The sequence below is a fragment of the Schistocerca americana genome, chromosome 5 (assembly GCF_021461395.2).
Source record: "Schistocerca americana isolate TAMUIC-IGC-003095 chromosome 5, iqSchAmer2.1, whole genome shotgun sequence".
Lineage (NCBI taxonomy): Eukaryota > Metazoa > Arthropoda > Insecta > Orthoptera > Acrididae > Schistocerca > Schistocerca americana.
This window is the reverse complement of record NC_060123.1, coordinates 632,632,037-632,650,735: the sequence shown is the minus strand read 5'-3', so window position 1 is coordinate 632,650,735 and position 18,699 is coordinate 632,632,037. Positions and strand designations below refer to the sequence as shown.

At 42.9% G+C, this 18,699-nt stretch overlaps 1 protein-coding gene across 4 annotated transcripts in view; it reads right to left on the bottom strand.

Annotated features, from left to right (window-relative positions):
• Window positions 1-5,537, bottom strand: part of LOC124615449 (hemicentin-1-like) — a 1,163,225-nt gene extending 1,157,688 nt beyond the window's left edge. For all 4 annotated transcript variants that reach the window (XM_047143342.1, XM_047143345.1, XM_047143344.1 and 1 more), the window contains exon 1: window positions 5,380-5,537. In XM_047143342.1, the coding sequence (XP_046999298.1) occupies window positions 5,380-5,428 (49 nt within the window). In that variant the 5' untranslated portion in view covers window positions 5,429-5,537. The remainder of the gene's footprint in view (window positions 1-5,379) is intronic.
• Between the last annotated feature and the right edge of the window lie 13,162 nt (window positions 5,538-18,699).

Sequence of the window (18,699 nt, the reverse complement as noted above, 5' to 3'; positions counted from 1 at the left end):
TCCAGCCGACACATAAGGCTACAACCGAATGAGTCGGCTGCTTTCATTCGGTTGTTCCCATCACTAGTCGTTTCTCGTCGTCTCACAATTACATTTTTAAATATGTGCCGCAACTGAAAATCCCGCTAGTTGTGAATCGCGGTCAGTAATGCTGATTTTTTTAGCAAAAAATCGTAAAAAGACTGGAATTTATTGGCAAGACATCGTAATAACTGAAGGTGGGTTAGACGTAATAATTGCCGAATTAATGTTCACCACGAAGAACGAGATGCGTGACCAAGGGTTGTGACGGATGGCTCAAATGGTTCAAATGGCTCTGAGCGCTATGCGACTTAACTTCTCAAGTCATCAGTCGCCTAGAACTTAGAACTAATTAAACCTAACTAACCTAAGGACATCACACACATCCATGCCCGAGGCAGGATTCGAACCTGCGACCGTAGCGGTCGCCCGGCTCCAGACTGCAGCGCCCAGAACCGCACGGCCACTCTGGCCGGCCTGTGACGGATGAACTGGTCGCGGAAGTCGATGACAAGATTCAAGAAAACCGCCGATTCACAACGACGGAGCTCTCATTCAGCTTCCCACAAACTTCACAAAGTCTGTTGCATCAAATCGTTCCACAGATGTTAGGTTATCACAAATTTTGTGTAAGATGGGTACCAAAATTCTTGACAGAAGACCACAAGAAGCAGTGTAATGCTGCATCATTAACATTTATGGATTGTTACGAAAAAGATGGTGACTTAATCTTTGAACGAATCGTAACTGGAGACGGGACTGTGTCAAACATGTGAAGTGCGAGAGCAAATTGGAGTCTACGCTAGGGGGGCACACAAATTACCAACCGCCACAAAAAGACATCTGTTTACAAATGATGAAGACCTGGCTCGCAACGCAGCGATTTGACAACGACATCGCCGAACTGCGGAGGGCGTGACTAGCTGGTTGACGTCTCAGACGGCTGAATTTTATGTCAACGGAACTTCAAAGCTTGTTTGCTGCTATGATAAGTGCCTGAACTTTTATGGAGACTGTGTTGAAAAGTAGCACTTAAAAGCAGCTGCCAAATGAATAAAAAAAATTTTCCTACACTTTCTTTTCCTTTCTTCGTGTATCCATAATGAAAATGGACGACTTGGGACGTCAGCTGGTATAATACATGTTAAAAAAAGACGTAATTCCTCACGCTGTATTAAGATGTTGGTTTTATTGGCAACTAGTTTCGATGTTGTTTCAACATCATCTTCAGGCCCATACTGTTACTGTTAACAAGTGTGGGCCTGAAGATGATGTTGTAACAACATCGAAACTAGTTGCCAATAAAACCATCACCTTAATACAGCTGGAGGAATTACGTCTAATTTTAACATTCTTTTCCTTTTTCTTTTTTTTCTAATACCAAAAAGCTATCTACTTTATGGATGGCCTTCGTGTCTATTACTAGTTTCAGTGGATGGCCACGTGCTGGCCATTCAGAAGTTCTTAAACGGTAGACTGGCCTAAATTCAACATTAGTGAACACGTTATTCTCGGCCCCATTCACGCAGCTATACTTAAAACTAGTTTTTCTTAAAAACAGGCTACTAGTTTTTAAATAAATAATAACCCATCAATAGAACTGAAGGATTGGTTGAGAAGAAATGCTTTTAGATTTGATATAAAACTTGCTTTGCTACGTGTCAGGAATTTACTGTTACTGGAAAAATGATCAAACATTTTCGTTTACATATATTGACGTTCTAAGCCGCTGAAAGCTTCAATATTAATATAGCTCATTCTTTCTTCTAGTGTTGTAGATATGGATATCACTATTCTTCTAAAATTGTGACTGACTATTTGTGACCAATGTCATTAGCAAATCTATACGGGGTTTCGTTATACCGTGAGATAGCCAAATATTTCGAAAACGACGAGTATGAAAAAATGTTCTAAGTGTAAAGTTAATATTAGTAAAGGGCACATCTGTCTGTGCTGAATCCATCCGCCATGGCAGGGTCAGATTTGTGTTTTCACGTTGGAGCCCCTGTTATATTACATATTCGGAATTTAGGACAAAAAATACGTGCGGTTTACTCAAACCATTGTTTTCCATTCGTGGTAGGTGGCACTGTAATTGATAACCATCAAGTCTACCTGTTTTTGCAGTTAAGACGTGATGCATTTGACACCACATTTCATTTACCATGTAACTATAAGCCTTTGTGTGCTAACTACTGATTTTGATGTTCAAACGTTACTTTAGTGCTGTAAATTTGATTGTGCAAAACAATATCGTTAGCCCTTTAAATGTCTATTAGAAGCTACGGTTCGAGTGATCCAGGAACAACGAAATGGATGTAATTGTTTTCTGTTCCTGTCGGGATGCTTGATACAAGCGAGTCCCCTTATCTCTCACCACTGGGGTGCTTGATTTCGGCTAATCCCTTTGCCTCTTACCATTGGCGTCCTCCTTTTGAGTGGAGCACGTGCTACTGTCATCTCACATTGTGGATGTATTGCCTTACTACAATGGCTGTCGTTTATATTCCGCCAGCAGCCGCTAGCTCGGAGTTACGGGGATTGGATGGAACACAAACAGAACTAAATCAGAGTGATGGCGGGGTTCGAGGACGTCTACCGAAATCAAGCATTTTGGTGGTCTGGGGACTCACCACACTCAACACTATAGGGAACAGAAAACTACGTTACTATACAAGTAGCTTATTTGCAAAAATATGAATGTCTGACCACAATATTTGTACCGAATGTTTCAGTAGCAGCATCAGCCATAACAACACAAAGGTCTACATTTACATCATAAATGAAATGTAGAATCAAATACGTCGGGACTTAAGTGCAAGAAGAGGCCACCTGATATTTGTCGATTACAGCGCCACCTGCCACGAATGGGAAACAATGGTTTGAGTAAATTCTACGTGTTTTGGTATAGAATCCGAATATGCCATAAAATGGGGGTTCCCATTTGAAAATACAAGGTTGGCCCTACCCCCATAGGAGGGGTGGTTAGGAAGAAGCCAGTGTAGCACAAACAGATGTTCCATTCACTAATATTAACTTTTCACCTAGAATTTTTTTTCCGTACGATACATCGTTTGCAAGAAATTTAGTTATCTCAAATTGAAACGAACACCCCGTATATTGTCGAGGTGCAGTTAAGATCCCTAACTACTTAGGGAGGCACCGAGACGATAATTGCAATGTTGTTTTTTCTGCAAACAGTACTTTCTGTCTTAAAGACAAAGTACCTCAGAAAATTATTCCGTAATTCATTACTGAGTAGAAATGTGTTAGGAAGCTAATTCGTTTCTTTCCATGCCTAGCGATGATACCAAAACAATAAAAAAGCCAAGTTTAATTGCTTGAGCAGCTCAGTAATATCTTTCTTCCAGTTAAAGTTTTCATCAGTATGCACACAGAAAAATTTGGAGCATTGTGGTCTGTTCTCTGTCTCCTGTTCATATGCTACATCAGTTGATTGTTTGACTAAATTTGTAGTACAGAAACGAATATAGCATGTTTTCTCAAAATTAACACTTCAAAGTTTTATCCTGTATTGAGATTTATTGTAACACTAGTGTCTTCTCCAAAACGTACCAGTTCTGCTTGATGAACGTTTACGGGTGGGTGATTCCCATGTATAAGGCATAGAAATGGATTCATCCTGTCGACATTCAATACCGGAATAAAATCAGCTAGATAATAAACATTTACACATAATCGCAAAAAAACTATCTTACGTAATAAATGGAATCTCTAAATCCAGCTCCCCACTGGTGCGAGTGCCATGACTAAGGCGGTGCAACCGCGCTAGTCTGTCGTGGAGCGTTGCTGCAAAATGTTGAGAATCACAGCGGACCATCTGCAACCCTGGACTAGGAAGGAAGCACTTCTTTTATTCCAAATATTTACGTCTCCTTTTCGAACTGAATACATAAAAAACTCTAAGCTAGAAGTTGGTAGGTCGGAACACCAAAGTACAGCACGAGGTAAGACTTGCACAAGTAATTCCGTTTGCTGTTTCTGCTGGTGGTGATTATGTGAGTGACGTAAGAAGTGAGACTAAAAGAAAACCTAAACCGTGAAGCGCTATATGGGTTAAATAGCGATGAACTTAACAAATGAGTGGGAAAAATCTAAACAGGGCAGCGTAATTGTTCTACGTTATCTCCTGAGCTGCATTTACGTTGCATTAATCTCACAGCATTGTAGATTGTGTAGTGACATTCAATAGTAATAATTAACCAGCCTCGATATAAAACTCAAACGTTAATATACAATGTGGATGCTAGTTTAGGATTAACTGTAGGTACAAGGTGAAATAATTGAGAAATGTAAGCCGGGCAGGTGTAATGTTTTTAACTATCAATAGTATCGTATTAATCCTTTATCACTTCGTATCATAACGAAGATTACATTACAATATTGACAGACTTGTAGATATAGTGTCGGACGGACAGCGAAGGTAAGAAGGAAACGGATTAATACTATGACACAACATCACATTACTCACGACAGTCAATGATAACAGACAACTGTATATAGACAATCATGTTAGTTGCTCTGTCAAACAGGAGATTTGGAAACCACTGCCAAATTCGTTACACTATCTAAAGTGCTAACTTTGCTAGTGGTCTGACACTATATTCAGTCTCTTACTATTTCGTCCTAATTGTTTCTAATCCACATATGTAGTACAACCGACGTCGTGGCTAAATTGCTCCACATATTATTTTTATGCCACTATGAGTTCTCCACTCTGCTGCCCCTTCCAGTGCCAAGCAAATTATTTCTGTATATCTTACCAGATATGACACAACACTGTCACTTTTTTTCTGTTAACTCACCTGTAGAAACTCTCTCTCTCCCATGCTCCGTTGAATATGGTCAGGATTTATAGTACTAAAATTAGCAGTGATAGTGGAATGTAAATAGAAACGTCGATGTCATAATCTGTTTTGCAAACGGGACGTTAATCAAGATGTAAAAGGATCTTTTCCTAATGAGGTACAGAGCAAGAGAGAGTGGGGGTGTGGAGGGGGGAGGGAGGAAGGGAAAGAGAGAGATCTTGGTCTGTCACTATGACGTCTCCCTTCAAGTGCCCCCTTCAAGTGTCAAGTACATTATTGCCTAGTGCCTTAGCACGTGTCTCACAACATTGTCATTATTTTAATAATTGATCTCTAGATAACCCTTCTCTACTACATATGGTTACGCATTACAACATTAAAATTTGAAGCGAAAGCATAATATTGATAGAAATTTTGAAGTCTTTATCTGTTTAGTACGGAAGAAATAATAAGGGAGGGTTCGTGGACAGGGGGAGAAATATGCCGAAGGGGTTGCAGCCAGAAAGAAGTAACGCAGAGCCGGACTGACCTGCGACGGACAGCAGCAGCAGGTGCAGGGCCAGGGTCGGTTGCGCCATGGCGGCGAGGGCGCAGACGTCGACGGCGCGGAGTCGCGGGTGTCGGACGCAGGGCTGGTCTCCCCGAGCTACTGTGCACTGGCGGATGACGGCGCGGCCGCGGGCAAGCACCGACTGGAGGCCGGCGGCGGAGGGCCGCTCCACTGTGCGCGCCGCCGACGCCAGCGCCGCCCGCGGCCGCGTGCCCAACCACGGCCCGCCGCGGAGCACAGCGGCGTGCCGTTCCGTGCCGTGGCGTGGCGTGGCGTAAAAAAAGTGCCCGCGCGCGCACCAGCCAGCCGGGCAGGCGCCGGGATAATTTTAGATCGGCCCCCGACAGATTTCCGTGCGGACCGCCGCTAGGCGGGGTAGCAGCTAACCGTCAACAAGCAACTGTCTTATTGTTGCACAGGGGTCTCACAACGCGTGCCTGCGAGGCACGCCTGCCAGAACGCGCGTCGTCGGAGATAGGGTGTCTTATCGCCATTTGCAGACGGCATTGCTCTTCAAAGTTGACATTACCATCGACTTCGGTGTAAAATTAGGCGACTGAAAATCATTTCCGTCGCCTTAGCCCTTAGATGCATAACAGCGATCTTTTGCACGCGGCAACTTTCATTCTTGCAAGAAACTGTCTTACAATGTATTTATTTTAGCTGATGTCTTGTGTAACCCTTGGAAATACAATTGACAGACTTCAGAAGCAACGTTGTCAAATTAATTTTTTTAATTTTATAAATTTTGCATACTGGTGTAATATATACGTACTGCGAAAAGATGCCTTTCCTGTATTTCGCTGCATTTGGAACTGTTTGCACCTTTATTTACTTCCTACACAAAATGGTTCAAATGGCTCTGAGCACTATGGGACTTAACTTCTGAGGTCATCAGTCCCCTAGAACTTAGTACTGTTTAAACCTAACTAATCTAAGGACATCACACACATCCATGCCCGAGGCACGATTCGAACTTGCGACCGTAGCAGTCGCGCGGTTCCAGACTGTAGCGCCTAGAACCGCCGGCCACCCCGGCCGGCCTTCCTACAGACTTCTCTTCCTCGTTCGACCGTCACCTCTGATAAATATCTCACTCCATTAAGGGGAAATCAGCAGATCTCAATGCATAGTGTTATCAAGACCGCAACTGGGGTGTGTAGGCCACACCTTCATACAAGTGGAATGTGATGATCGGTGTTGTTGTCAGTCTTGCGTGGGGGCTTAGTTAAAACGAAAGGACTAATATTAATGAATAAATGCAATAATTTTAGTAGCTGTGTGACCGGTTACGAAGTCTCGTAACCGGTTGGCCCTGACTAGTATTAGCACGCAATCTGGCTGCGTAAAATAAAAATAAAGAATGACAAGGAGTTTCCATTAACACAATTAATTAATTAAGTCCCCTGCAACTATAAAAGCTGCAAAACAACAAAGCACAACTGTAACTGTTCTGTGTGTGGTAGTGTGACTCAACGTACATGTATCTGCTCGGTTCTTTCTCAATACGACAAAATATTTTAAACACCATTCACAATGAACTAATTGAAAAACCAGAAATACTATATTTGCACATAGAAACCAGAATTACAAGTCTAATAAATGAACACGAGCCAGATGCCTTGTTGACTGTACCTGTGATCAAGGGGCATTGTCATTAAAGAAAACTGTTATAACTTTTTACCTCATTATATATTGACGAAAGTTTTAATTACACCAGCATCATAAATCAAAAGCCCATCTCCTTTCTCAAATACACTCTGACAATTGCAACTTCTTCCATCTATACATTACACCAACCGAACAGCATCTACTCTCTCGCCCAACAGAACAACAACTGCCCACGACATCCTATGAAATACTACTGCACCAGTGGAGGCGGCTGAATAATAATCTTTGGCGCAATCTCTGGCGCTGTGACTCAGTGTAGCCACCTTTCAAAAGAAATGGCTCTGAGCACTATGCGACTTAACTTCTGAGGTCATCAGTCGCCTAGAACTTAGAACTAATTAAACCTAACTAACCTAAGGACATCACACACATCCATGCCCGAGGCAGGATTCGAACCTGCGACCATAGTGGTCAAGCGGTTTCAGACTGAAGCGCCTAGAACCGCACGGCCACACCGGCCGGCTGCCACCTTTCAGTCATAATGCAATTATACTATTATTCGATTCAATGTTATTGCATCTGGGACTGAGTGTACTTCAATCGGTGCATGTATTTGCCTCTGTGCTTGAAGCCCATCAGAATGCGATCTGTTATTCCAACAACCAGACAAGTTGCTCGTGAAGTGATTCAGATTTGTAAAGTATATACGACAGTCGAAAAAAAAAATTGGATGTAGTATCTCGGGGTCCTCTTGGGTTTTCATGTGCAACCTCCTGTAGGCTATATTGAATGCCTATGGTTCAAATTGCTCTGAGCTCTATGGGACTTAACATCTGGGGCCATCAGTCCCCTAGACTTAGAACTACTGAAACCTAACTAACCTAAGGACATCACCACACACATCCATGCCCGAGGCAGGTTTCGAACCAGCTACCATAGCAGCAACGTGTTTCCGGAATAACGCGTCTAGAACCACTTGGCCATAGCGGCCGGATTGAATGCCTATAAACCCGACAGTGGCGCAACGCATCGAATTTTTTTAACAGTTATTTCTCAGCACAACCTACTCTGCAACGTCTTTACAAGCTTCCCAGACTATTTCTGACCACACTGTATATTCTTCTTCTGCTTTTACGGCCTTATTGGACCACTTCAGTCATTAATTACCAGATCATTTTCTTCAGTAAGTTTTCTTTCCGAACTGCGTTGTACCCCATCATTTTTTCTGATCCTTTATGTTGTTCCTCACATTTTTATATAGTTCGTCAGTTTTCGGTTTGGATCATATTTTTATGTTTTCCAGTGTCTTTACATTTCCTGTTTTGTTCTGCCAATCGTCTAGGGTTTATTCTAGCTCTATCATATCCTCCCTGATTTCCTTTCTCCATCATACTTGTTACTTCATGTTCCAGTGGTTGTCTATTATTTTTCAGTACAATCTGGTTTCTGGTGTCCTCGTAGTGTGACCAAATAAAGAGATCCTTTTTTCCGTACAGTATTGTAATGGACTCAAGTTCACTGAGCCCCAATTCATTTGTCACTATCTGCCACTGTCCATTTTTAGACATTTCTTATTTATCTATATTCTAGCTATTCTTCTCTCTACTTTTATGATTTTGTCAATTCTATTTTTCTGAGTGACTCTGAAAAGAGTTTCACCATCGTATGTCACCTATGGTTGAACCATTGTCTTGTTATGATTTAATTTAGTTTTGATTGATGGTGATACATTTTTATTGTATGTGGCCCCACGTTAATTTTTGAGCTTTTATTATTGGGTTAATACATTCTTACCATACAGGTTTCTCATTCAAATTTTGTATTATAGTTTCTCTTAGGTATTTAATTTATACCGCCATTTTTACATTCATATTATTTACTCATATGTTATCCATTACCAGTGGATCTGCTACCATAATATCAGTTTTTCGAATAATATCTTGAGTCCTATTTTTTGTGCTTGTTATTTGATTTCTGACTTCCTGAAAGTTATTAGCTAGTAACGCTAAGTCATCTGCGAATCCGAAGAAATTTAAGTTTATTTAATCTTTCTTAATTCCAAATCTTATGTTTTTAGGATTTTCCTTGCACCGTTTCCTCATCACGTCTCCAGTGCACAGTGGAAAAATATTGGCGATAAACCATCTCCCTGTCTTAACCCTGTTTTAATCGTAAATGGAACTGATATTTCCCCTCTGAATTTGAGGTGTGGTGTTTGTTAAGTTTATTATTTATTACTTTTGGATGGAGTCTGAAATTCGCTGGTATCTTCATCAATGGAGATCTGTGGATACAATCGCAATCTTTTTTGAAGTTTACACAGGTTGTGACTGTCGCTTTTAATCTTATTTTGTAATAATCCATTGTCAGTTTCAAAGTCATTATCTGTTTTTCACAGCTTCCCCCGGGGCATAAATACTTCATGGTATTCTACAAGTTACAGTTCAAGCTAATACAGTATTTACATCGATTGCATAGAATTCGAGACATGCCTTGGTATGTAATATCCGACGGGGCATTCGACCTTAGTTGTCTCGATTTGATTTGTTTTATTTTTCGTGCTATGGGTGGATTATAGCTATAGTCAAATGTTATGGTAGTTCTTCTTTGTTCCAGATTTTTGCTAGCAATTTCTGTAATGATATCTTCAGTAGTCGTGCTGCATATTTGCAAATTTCTTCAAATGTTTAATATTATTCAATTTCTTTGTAGTTTTGAGCTGTTTCAAAGCTTTGTAGGCTTCATGGATTTTGCTTTGGGTTGTATTTTCTGCTGGTGTTTTAACAGGAGTACTGTGTATATTTTCAGTCATTTTGGGGGATCTTTACAATTCAATAATTTGTCAAACTTTTTCCTAAAATTTCTGCATTTTCCTATTGCTATGGCCCATCATATTATTTTTATCCTTTGTCATTAATGTAGCACGGTCATATATTTTTAATTGTCTGCGAAATACTATGCAATAATCTCTTGAGTTTGTTTTCTCGGTATTTATTCCTTACAATTGTATCGTCTTGGTACTGGCGTTTAACCCTTCCGATTACTTTTTTTGTGAGTCCGAAGTGTGATTCTTCTGTTTTATGACTTCTATACAGTAACAAAGCTTGATGTCTATGATCAGAGACTCGACTCGCTAGTCGCTCTCACTCTTTTATAACAACCATCGTTGCACTATTTAGGTTTTTCCATTGAGTTTATTGGGATAGTTGTTCAGCCATCTGTTTTAATTAAGGAACTGTTTCCACTACATTGTCCGTTATTTTTATATTCCCTGTTTTGTCTTCGTATTTACCAATTAATGAGACACGTAGTATCTCTTATTTTTGGCTTGAGTTTTTTTCTTTGGCATTGTAGTGAATTTAATTTTAATTTCTGTCATGCAATGATCTGATCTGGTATCTTTCCCTCCCAGAACTTTCATGTTATAGATTTCCCTGTGGTAATTTTTATCCATGCAGATATGATCCAGCTGCCTTTGTCCTTTATTCCAGGCTGAATGTTTCCAGTTTTTGAGCTTATTTGGCCTTCTCTTGAAGTGTGTTGGCTTTGAGATCATGTCATGGTCTCTGCAGAAATCCACCAGCCTTATGCCTCTCCTGTTTGTTCTTTTATGTGCTGACCATTTCCCTGTTGTGCCTCTGTATATCTGTTGCCTTCCTAACTGGACGTTAAAAATCCCAATTAAAACTTTGTTGCGATTTTTATGTACTTTTCTTGTTATCTCATCTTAAATTTCCCCAAATAGACTCACATCTCCTCTGTGTTCTTTCTTTTTATTTTTACCATTCGTTGGGGCATGAGTATTTATTATTATATTCATTTTACTTGTATCTTTTGTAGTTAGCGTTGATAGCCTTGGAGAGTGTTACTGAAATTCTATTACAGAAACAGATACTTGATTGACAGATACAGATTGACCACAAATACCGTCACAGATTATGGACATTGTTTCATTATTCATTTTCCTCGCATTCCCTTCTAACTTCTACATTCTTGTGATTATATAGGTTCCTGACCAGTGTTTCCACTGCTGTTACAGTTATTAGAATCCCTTCTTGACGCTATTCGTCTGGCAAAATTTTGAGTTTACCTGGTTGTATGATAGAATTTATATTGTGTACTGCATGGTAGCTTATCTGTAATGTCCTGAGTCTAAATTTTGATCTCCTGTCAGTCTTTGATATTTTCAGATTCTCCGACTGGCCAAAGTTATTTTTCAGTTGACTGCTCGCCGTATCCGAGTGCTGACTTCCTTACCAAACGGCAGATTTCCATTTTTAATTTTCAAAGAAAGTCATTCTACAGGGAGTCTGGTACGTCACTCGCCGTTTTTAAAGAGTTATAATTTCTTTATTTATGAACCAATTTTCTTAGAACTACTTTTGTTAGAAACAGTTGAGGTTGTGTCATTTTTCTTTTGTTGCAGTTGGAAAATGACTCATTTCTTGACTGTGAAAGAACAGGACAAAATAGCAGCTCGTTATGAGGTCTGGGGTTCTGTGGTGATGAGCGTAAATGTAGTGGAGGGCTGAATGGGAGATCCAAGTAAAACTGGGTGCAAAAATAGTTAAAAATTGCCATTCCAAATTCCTAACAACAGAGAGTGTCGCCAATACAAGAAGATCACGAAGGCCATCAACTTCAAGGACACTGGAGTATGTTGACAGAGTTCATGAAATGTTCACTAGGAGCCGCAAGAAATCACTACGCCAAGGATCTCGTGAAAGTAATCTTTCACGTTATGCAGTTGCAACGATTCTTAAGAAAGATCTCAGTTCTACGCCGTTGAAACCGCATTACGTGCAGCAGTTCTTTCCTGGTGACTGTGACAGGAGAAGAGAGTTTGGAGAAATTTTCTTGTATTGGAACGAATGATTGGCCTGAATGTATTGAGAATAATTTGTGGACTGATGGGATAGTTTTTCACGTTGGAGAATTTGTAAACAGGCCTAACTACCGTTACTAGGCAGCCTAAAACTCACATGAATGTGTTGAAGAAGCACAAGGGCGTCGGAAGATGACATTATAGTGTGGTATCACGTCATCTGAAGTTGTTGGTACTTTTTTCTACAGAACACAATTATGGTGAAAGATTTCTGTAAATGTTGCAAGATCGTGTGTGACCAGTGTTCTGGCATAAGCTGTTGCTAGCACACCGGTCGGCAAAGATGTAACGCGAAGATCGATAGTAGGCGTTCGATCAAGCTTGACTATCGCGAGAGAGGCCAGAGACACACTGACAAGCAACACGATTCCAACGCCCCCTCGACAGCGTGATTTAGGTCGCCGTCGCTGACCAGAGGCCTCAGCCACAAACTCGGTCACTGACGGGCTAACTTACTGTCACTGACTCTCACTGACTCGCACTCCAGTTGGCGTCTATCTACGACAGAACATAGCGTCAGACTGTAACTAGATTATTGATATTGTCTGCGAGAGTACTATTACGGATGAGCTTGTACCACAACACATGATACTTATTAAAGTGAAGTAGCAGCTACCTGTTCAAGTAAACAAAAAACCGTGCTAATCCAGTAATTTCACAGTGGAGCAACCGATAGCTTCACTTCACGCAGGACACAGCACGTGCATATTTTGCAAATGATGCCCATGAATGGTTGCACTGTGATTTCTTAGGTCGTTAGATTAGAAGACGTGGTGCACATGAATGGCCCGCCCACAGCCTTGATTTAACGCCTTGCGACTTTTTCCTCTGGGGTGGGCTAAGAAGGAGGTTTACAAGAAGAAATCACGAATGATGCACCTACCACGTTGCAGGCAGTAGTATCGCGCGTACGAATTCGTTTAGAAACATGTGTAGTGGATACTGGAGATTATGTGCAAGTTTAAAATGACGTTAAATACATTCTAAAGAAGTTCTGTTTCTAACAAAAGTAGTACCAAGAAAATTTGTTCATAAATAAAGAAATTCTAATTATTTAAAAATAGGGGTGATTATTTATTAGACACCCTGTCCGCCACCTGGGACCGACCTCGTTAATTCTGTTCAGTGGCTTAGGAGAAGATGAGGAACAACCACAAACACTGATCAGCCGGAACATTATGGCCACCTACTACCAACCTGTATGTCCACTTTTAGCATGGATGACAACGGCTATCCTCGTGGCGTGGAAGCACTGAGGTCCTGGTAGGTCGTTGGAGGGAATTGGTACGACATCTGCACACAGAAGTCACCTAACTCCCGCAAATTCCGGGTAGGAAGCGATGAACTCTGCCACTTTCAGAGAACACATCCCAGATTTGTTGGATAGGGTCGGATGTGGTGTGTTGGGGTGACCAGAACATCAATTGGAACTCTCCACTGTGTTTCTCGAACTACTCCATCATACTCCTGGCCTAGTGACACAGCTCATTACCTTTTTGGAAAATGCCACTGCTGTCGGCAAACCTGGTCGCCATGAAGGGGTCTACACGGTGTGCATCCAGTGTACGTTACTCCTTGGCCGTCATGATGCCTTGTGCGAAATGCTCTGGACTCATGGATGCCTACGTGAATGTTCCCATGAGCGTAATGGAGCCCCCGCTAGCTCGCCTCCACAACGCAGAACAGATGTTCACGAGCTTCGAAAGACGACGGTTCGCTACCTCCCATCCGCATGATGAAGAAGGTATCGGGAGTCATCAGACCATGCAACGCTCTGTCACAGCACCAGCGTCCAGTGCCGATGGTCACGAGCTCATTTCAGTCGTTTTTGCCGATGTAGTGATGTTAATAACAGCACATGTATGGGTCGTCGGCTACGAAGGCCCATCATTACTTGTGTTCGGTGCACTGTGTGTTGAGACACACTTTTACTCTGGCCAGCATTAAAATTTGATTTTAGTTGCACCACAGTTCGCTGCCTGTTCTGTTTTACTAGTCTGCCCAGCCTACGACATGCGACATTTGTAATGTGAGGCTTCCGCCTGCTCAGCTGAGCAGCAGACCTGGATTCGATTCTCGTCCGGGTTGGAGAATTTCTCCGCTCGTGGACTGCGTGTTGTGTCGTCCCCATCATCAATTCATTCTCACCACCGGCGCGCAAGTGAAATAGAAAACTCGGCTGCCGAACTTCTCCGCATAGAACCTCCCGTCCAGCAATACCATACGATCATTTCATTTTTTGTACTGAGACCGGTTTTAGACGGTCTAAACCCACGACGTCTGGACGTAGTTGGACATTGGTTTCGACAGGTGTTGAAGACACTCACCACAGCACTATTCGAACACCCGACAAGTTGTGCAGTTTCCGAAATGCTAATGCAGAGCCTCCGGATCATCACCATCTTCCTCGGTCAAACTCAGAGAGATCGAGGGACTTCGCCATTCTACACACGGACAGCATGCTCGCTGATACTGCATACATCTTGCGTGTATCTGGCTACAGTCATAAGTGACTGACCAGCTTGATCAATATGACCACCCACTGTGGTCATAATGATCAAGGTGGTCAGCGTACATACATATGTTCAACTATTTAATAATATGTTTGGAAGTGTTCACTCACCTTTGATGATAAGTTTGCTGTAAGGATTTATGCTGATGTTTGACACCGCACTTGACAAGTATACATACACAATTATTGTGGGAGATGTCGTGTCCGCCCCTCGCGTCTGATACAGGGTACCTAGGAAGCTATTTTCTCGGATAGCTAGACAACAAATCAAGCAAATATTATTAATGGAGTTTACTACAGTAAATTAAATTGACAATACTTCACTTTGTGTATTTGAAAAGATGGCTCGCTATCAAATAGCGCCTTGCGCTGTGTGGCTGAACGGTTCTAGGCGCTTCAGTCCGGAACCGCGCTGCTGCTGCGGTCGTAGGTTCGAATCCTGTCTCGGGCATGGATGTGTGTGATGTCCTTAGGTTAGTTTGGTTTAATTCGTTCTAAGTCTAGGGGACTGATGACCTCAGATGTTAAGTCCCATAGTGCTTAGGCCGGCCGAAGTGGCCGTGCGGTTAAAGGCGCTGCAGTCTGGAACCCCAAGACCGCTAGGGTCGCAGGTTCGAATCCTGCCTCGGGCATGGATGTTTGTGATGTCCTTAGGTTAGTTAGGTTTAACTAGTTCTAAGTTCTAGGGGACTAATGACCTCAGCAGTTGAGTCCCATAGTGCTCAGAGCACTATAGTGCACCATAGTGCTTAGAGCCATTTGAACCATATAAAATGGCGACATGTAAATAGTCAATGTCCTTCAATATATACAATTTTCATGCAATCAAATAACACAGATCACAAGTCACGGCTAAAGCGTTTATATCACGGCTCGTCTTGTAGTGCGGCCGAGGCTAGGCGGAGCAGCGCTTATATTCTCTTCGTATATGGGCCGCTCCTGTTATGGTGTCGTCCTAGTCAGCGTTCCATTGGCTGACATCGTCTCACAGCCTTCTCCTGCTGTATCGTTCCAAGCCGTCGTGCCGGCGCTTGATGTTACGCCGGAACAGGACACAACTATATTACTTATTAAGCACAAATTGTGCAATCTTGGTTATTTATGGAAGCTACTTTCTCCACCTCAACAGAAAAGCCCACAACTGAAGCCCAAATGAATAGGGCCAGACTACAGAGAGACCGGCAGTTGACAAGAACCGTACTACACAACTGCGTGACGTCACATAAACGCAGACATAAGCTGACCCACGCTTCACTCAGACACTACCAGCACAGTACCAACAGTACCTCAAGAGAACAGCAGGACTATGTCTACACTGGCCTTCAAGAAGAGCCGGACTGGAGACTACAAGTGATCGTTGCCATCATTCACTGTATTCCAGACTAGACCAGAGTCAAAGGCACTTCAATGCCAGTACACATTTACCCACTGCTATGCACAGTTTTCTTACTACCGTTCAGTACCGTAAAATTTCTATTTATTAAGTATTGTAAATTGTTGTTAATCAGTGTCATCATCATCATTTTGCCTAGCTGTTGCCTAATGCTATTTGGCACTGTGATGAAGCCATAAAGTTGCTCGATGCAAGGAAGCCACCTTACAACAGCAACTAGTTTTGGTGGTAGAGCTGTATCTTCGTGCCACATAAGTATATTTGACACTAAGTGTATTTGGTGAATACAACAGAAGCTATGAAAGTAACTCGGATTAACCACAGTAATTAACCATTCATAGACACATAAATGAGAGCTACTCCTGACTCCAAAGATTTACATTGTGGACATATGCGCGCCCACCATTTTACATATGAACTCAAGCACCTCTCCCATCTCATTCTGTCCTTTCCCGAATTTGTCGCCAAGTCGCAGAGTGGCTCTCTGTTCTCTACCATGAACCAATCAGAAGGAACCATTGGCAGGCTTGAAACGTGTTCCCGCTTGACTTTCAAGTAATCGTCCGCGTATGCAGTGGGCAATAACAACGCATAGTGCTTCCCAGAAGTTCCCCGTAACTGGTTTCCAAGTAAGTAATTCCTACTTTGCATTCATAATTACAGCCAAAACTAAAATATAAACAAAAGTTCACCAATCAGAAATATCGTTTCCCGTATCATCAGATTAATCTCCTTCAAGTGTACAGTCAATTGACCATAAATATTACACGTGCACTGATTTGATGCAGCTGTCCATGACAGTCAGTCTGAATAACGTCATGAGAGAGTTTTTCAGAAACAATCTCGTCCCATATGCAAATTAGTAATGAAAGTCCCATTTAATTGGAATAATTTACGTAGATAAAAGAGATACACCACAGTGCCAGTGATTCTCAGTAGATATGCTGTCTTGCTGTTGTCTTACTTTTAATTCATATTTGCATGGGATGTAGCAGTGGGAAATGAAAGCACTGTGAGGCAATGTGCAGGGCCGAGTGTCAGCCGTAGCTGCTAGAGAGTTGACCCCCAGGGACGAGTTCCTGGAAAGGACGCCGGGTGTGGTCCGAGGGTTCACAGGCCACTGGACAGAGACTGCTGCCGTGCTGAGCCGCCACAGGAATTCTGGACGTTGTTTAGAAATGAGACAGCGTCTCCCATAGAGAGATGCATGGAGGAAATGCTTTACGACCAGGGAATGGAGCGAGAAATTCCCTCTTTTGCTGAATCCACCTTTGTACGGGAGATGTCGCCAGGTAGCCTTTTTCCCAGAAAATCATATGCATACTCTGCGAATCACACTTAAGTGGCTCGCAGAGGGTTCATTGTTCTGATCTAGAAAAGCGTCCGGAAAAAATTAACACAGAATACTGAGCTGTGCACGGCTCTCGCCTATCCCATTTATTGTTTGTCATCTTCTATAACGGTACTGCCGCCTCGTTTTCTTATTCCTTTTACTGGCCTCAGTAACTTCCTGCCTTACTTACCTGTGAGTGGCAGCAGCAGCGTGTATCGATTAGTGCACTGTCATACCATCTCTGGAGCGACCGATAGTATTTCCGGGTCGGACAGCCGACAGCCGACAGCCATTGCTCGCCTACCACTCGCGACACACATGAACTGTCCGACGAAGGGCCATGGGAGCAGGACGACCGTTGGTTGGTAGTTCGGTTGTTCGAACATCGGCCGATGTATATTTGGTCCTTTCACCGTTTCCGGACCTACCAGTTGGTCGGTTGCCGGGGAGCAGCGGGGAAATCTCCGCAGCGCTTAGTTTGGCCAAGACTGCTGGCGAAGTCCACGCGCGGTCGAAGTGTAGGGTGGTGTTCCCAATGCTACGAGGTCCGTGGCTCACTGATCCTGGTCACGAAAGTTGAATTTTGACTTAATTTACCAGCAAGTCACAACTGTTCACATTGTGTCGTTTGGATTTCGTTGTCGGCTGTCGGGACATTCCCATGAGCAACAACATGTGTATTCAAGTTAGCAAATTTTAGCCACCCTCCGGTGGAGTTTAACTGTACTTGGTTATTTTGAACTCAAGTACACCAGCAGAATCTTCTGCCTTGTGGCTGTTAACGTGCCGGTTACCTGCCCTGGCCGTTGACGTAAATTCAGGCAGTGTATTTTCCTCATCGCGTTGTCGCTGTCCAGTACGATGTATAGTTTGACAGCTCAGTGTATAATTGATAGTGGGCGCTAATACTTATTACGTTGTTCCATTGAACTCACTGTTGTGTGTGGTCGTGTGGAGCGGAAGTTAACTTGTCAGTGGGTCGGTTGACTGTCTGTCGGTTGGGTTGTAGTCGGATTGACACTAACTTGTCGGTGGGTCGGTTGACTGCCGGTCGGTTGGGTTGTAGTCGGATTGATACCGTCCCACTGCGGCAGCTGATTCCAACGGCGGGACCAGCAGCTGCAGATGCGGACACAGAACAACACTACACTGGGCCCTGGCAGGTGGAGGGTCCACGACGCAAACAGAGAAACACCACGCAAAGAAGCGAGTAACCACTCTCGCAAGGTAGCCGAAAGGCGCTGCTGCCTACACCAAAACCCGCACTTCCGGTTAGGAACACCAACACAACAACAAACACGACCCGACCTGCGCCCAGCAACACCACACCAAAACCAACCGCAGCTACGCCCGCGCAACGGAAGACTGGTTTTCCCCTAGTCGTAATACAAAACTACGGGGACCTCAGTGTCCTCAACACAACATTCGCGGAAAGGCATACACCTTACACACTACACACGAAGTACTCTGGGGATAGGGCCTCACTGTACGTATCAACTAACAATGAATATAAAGGTCTCCTTATCGTCCTCAAAGAAAAGGGGATCGAACATTATACGTACAGG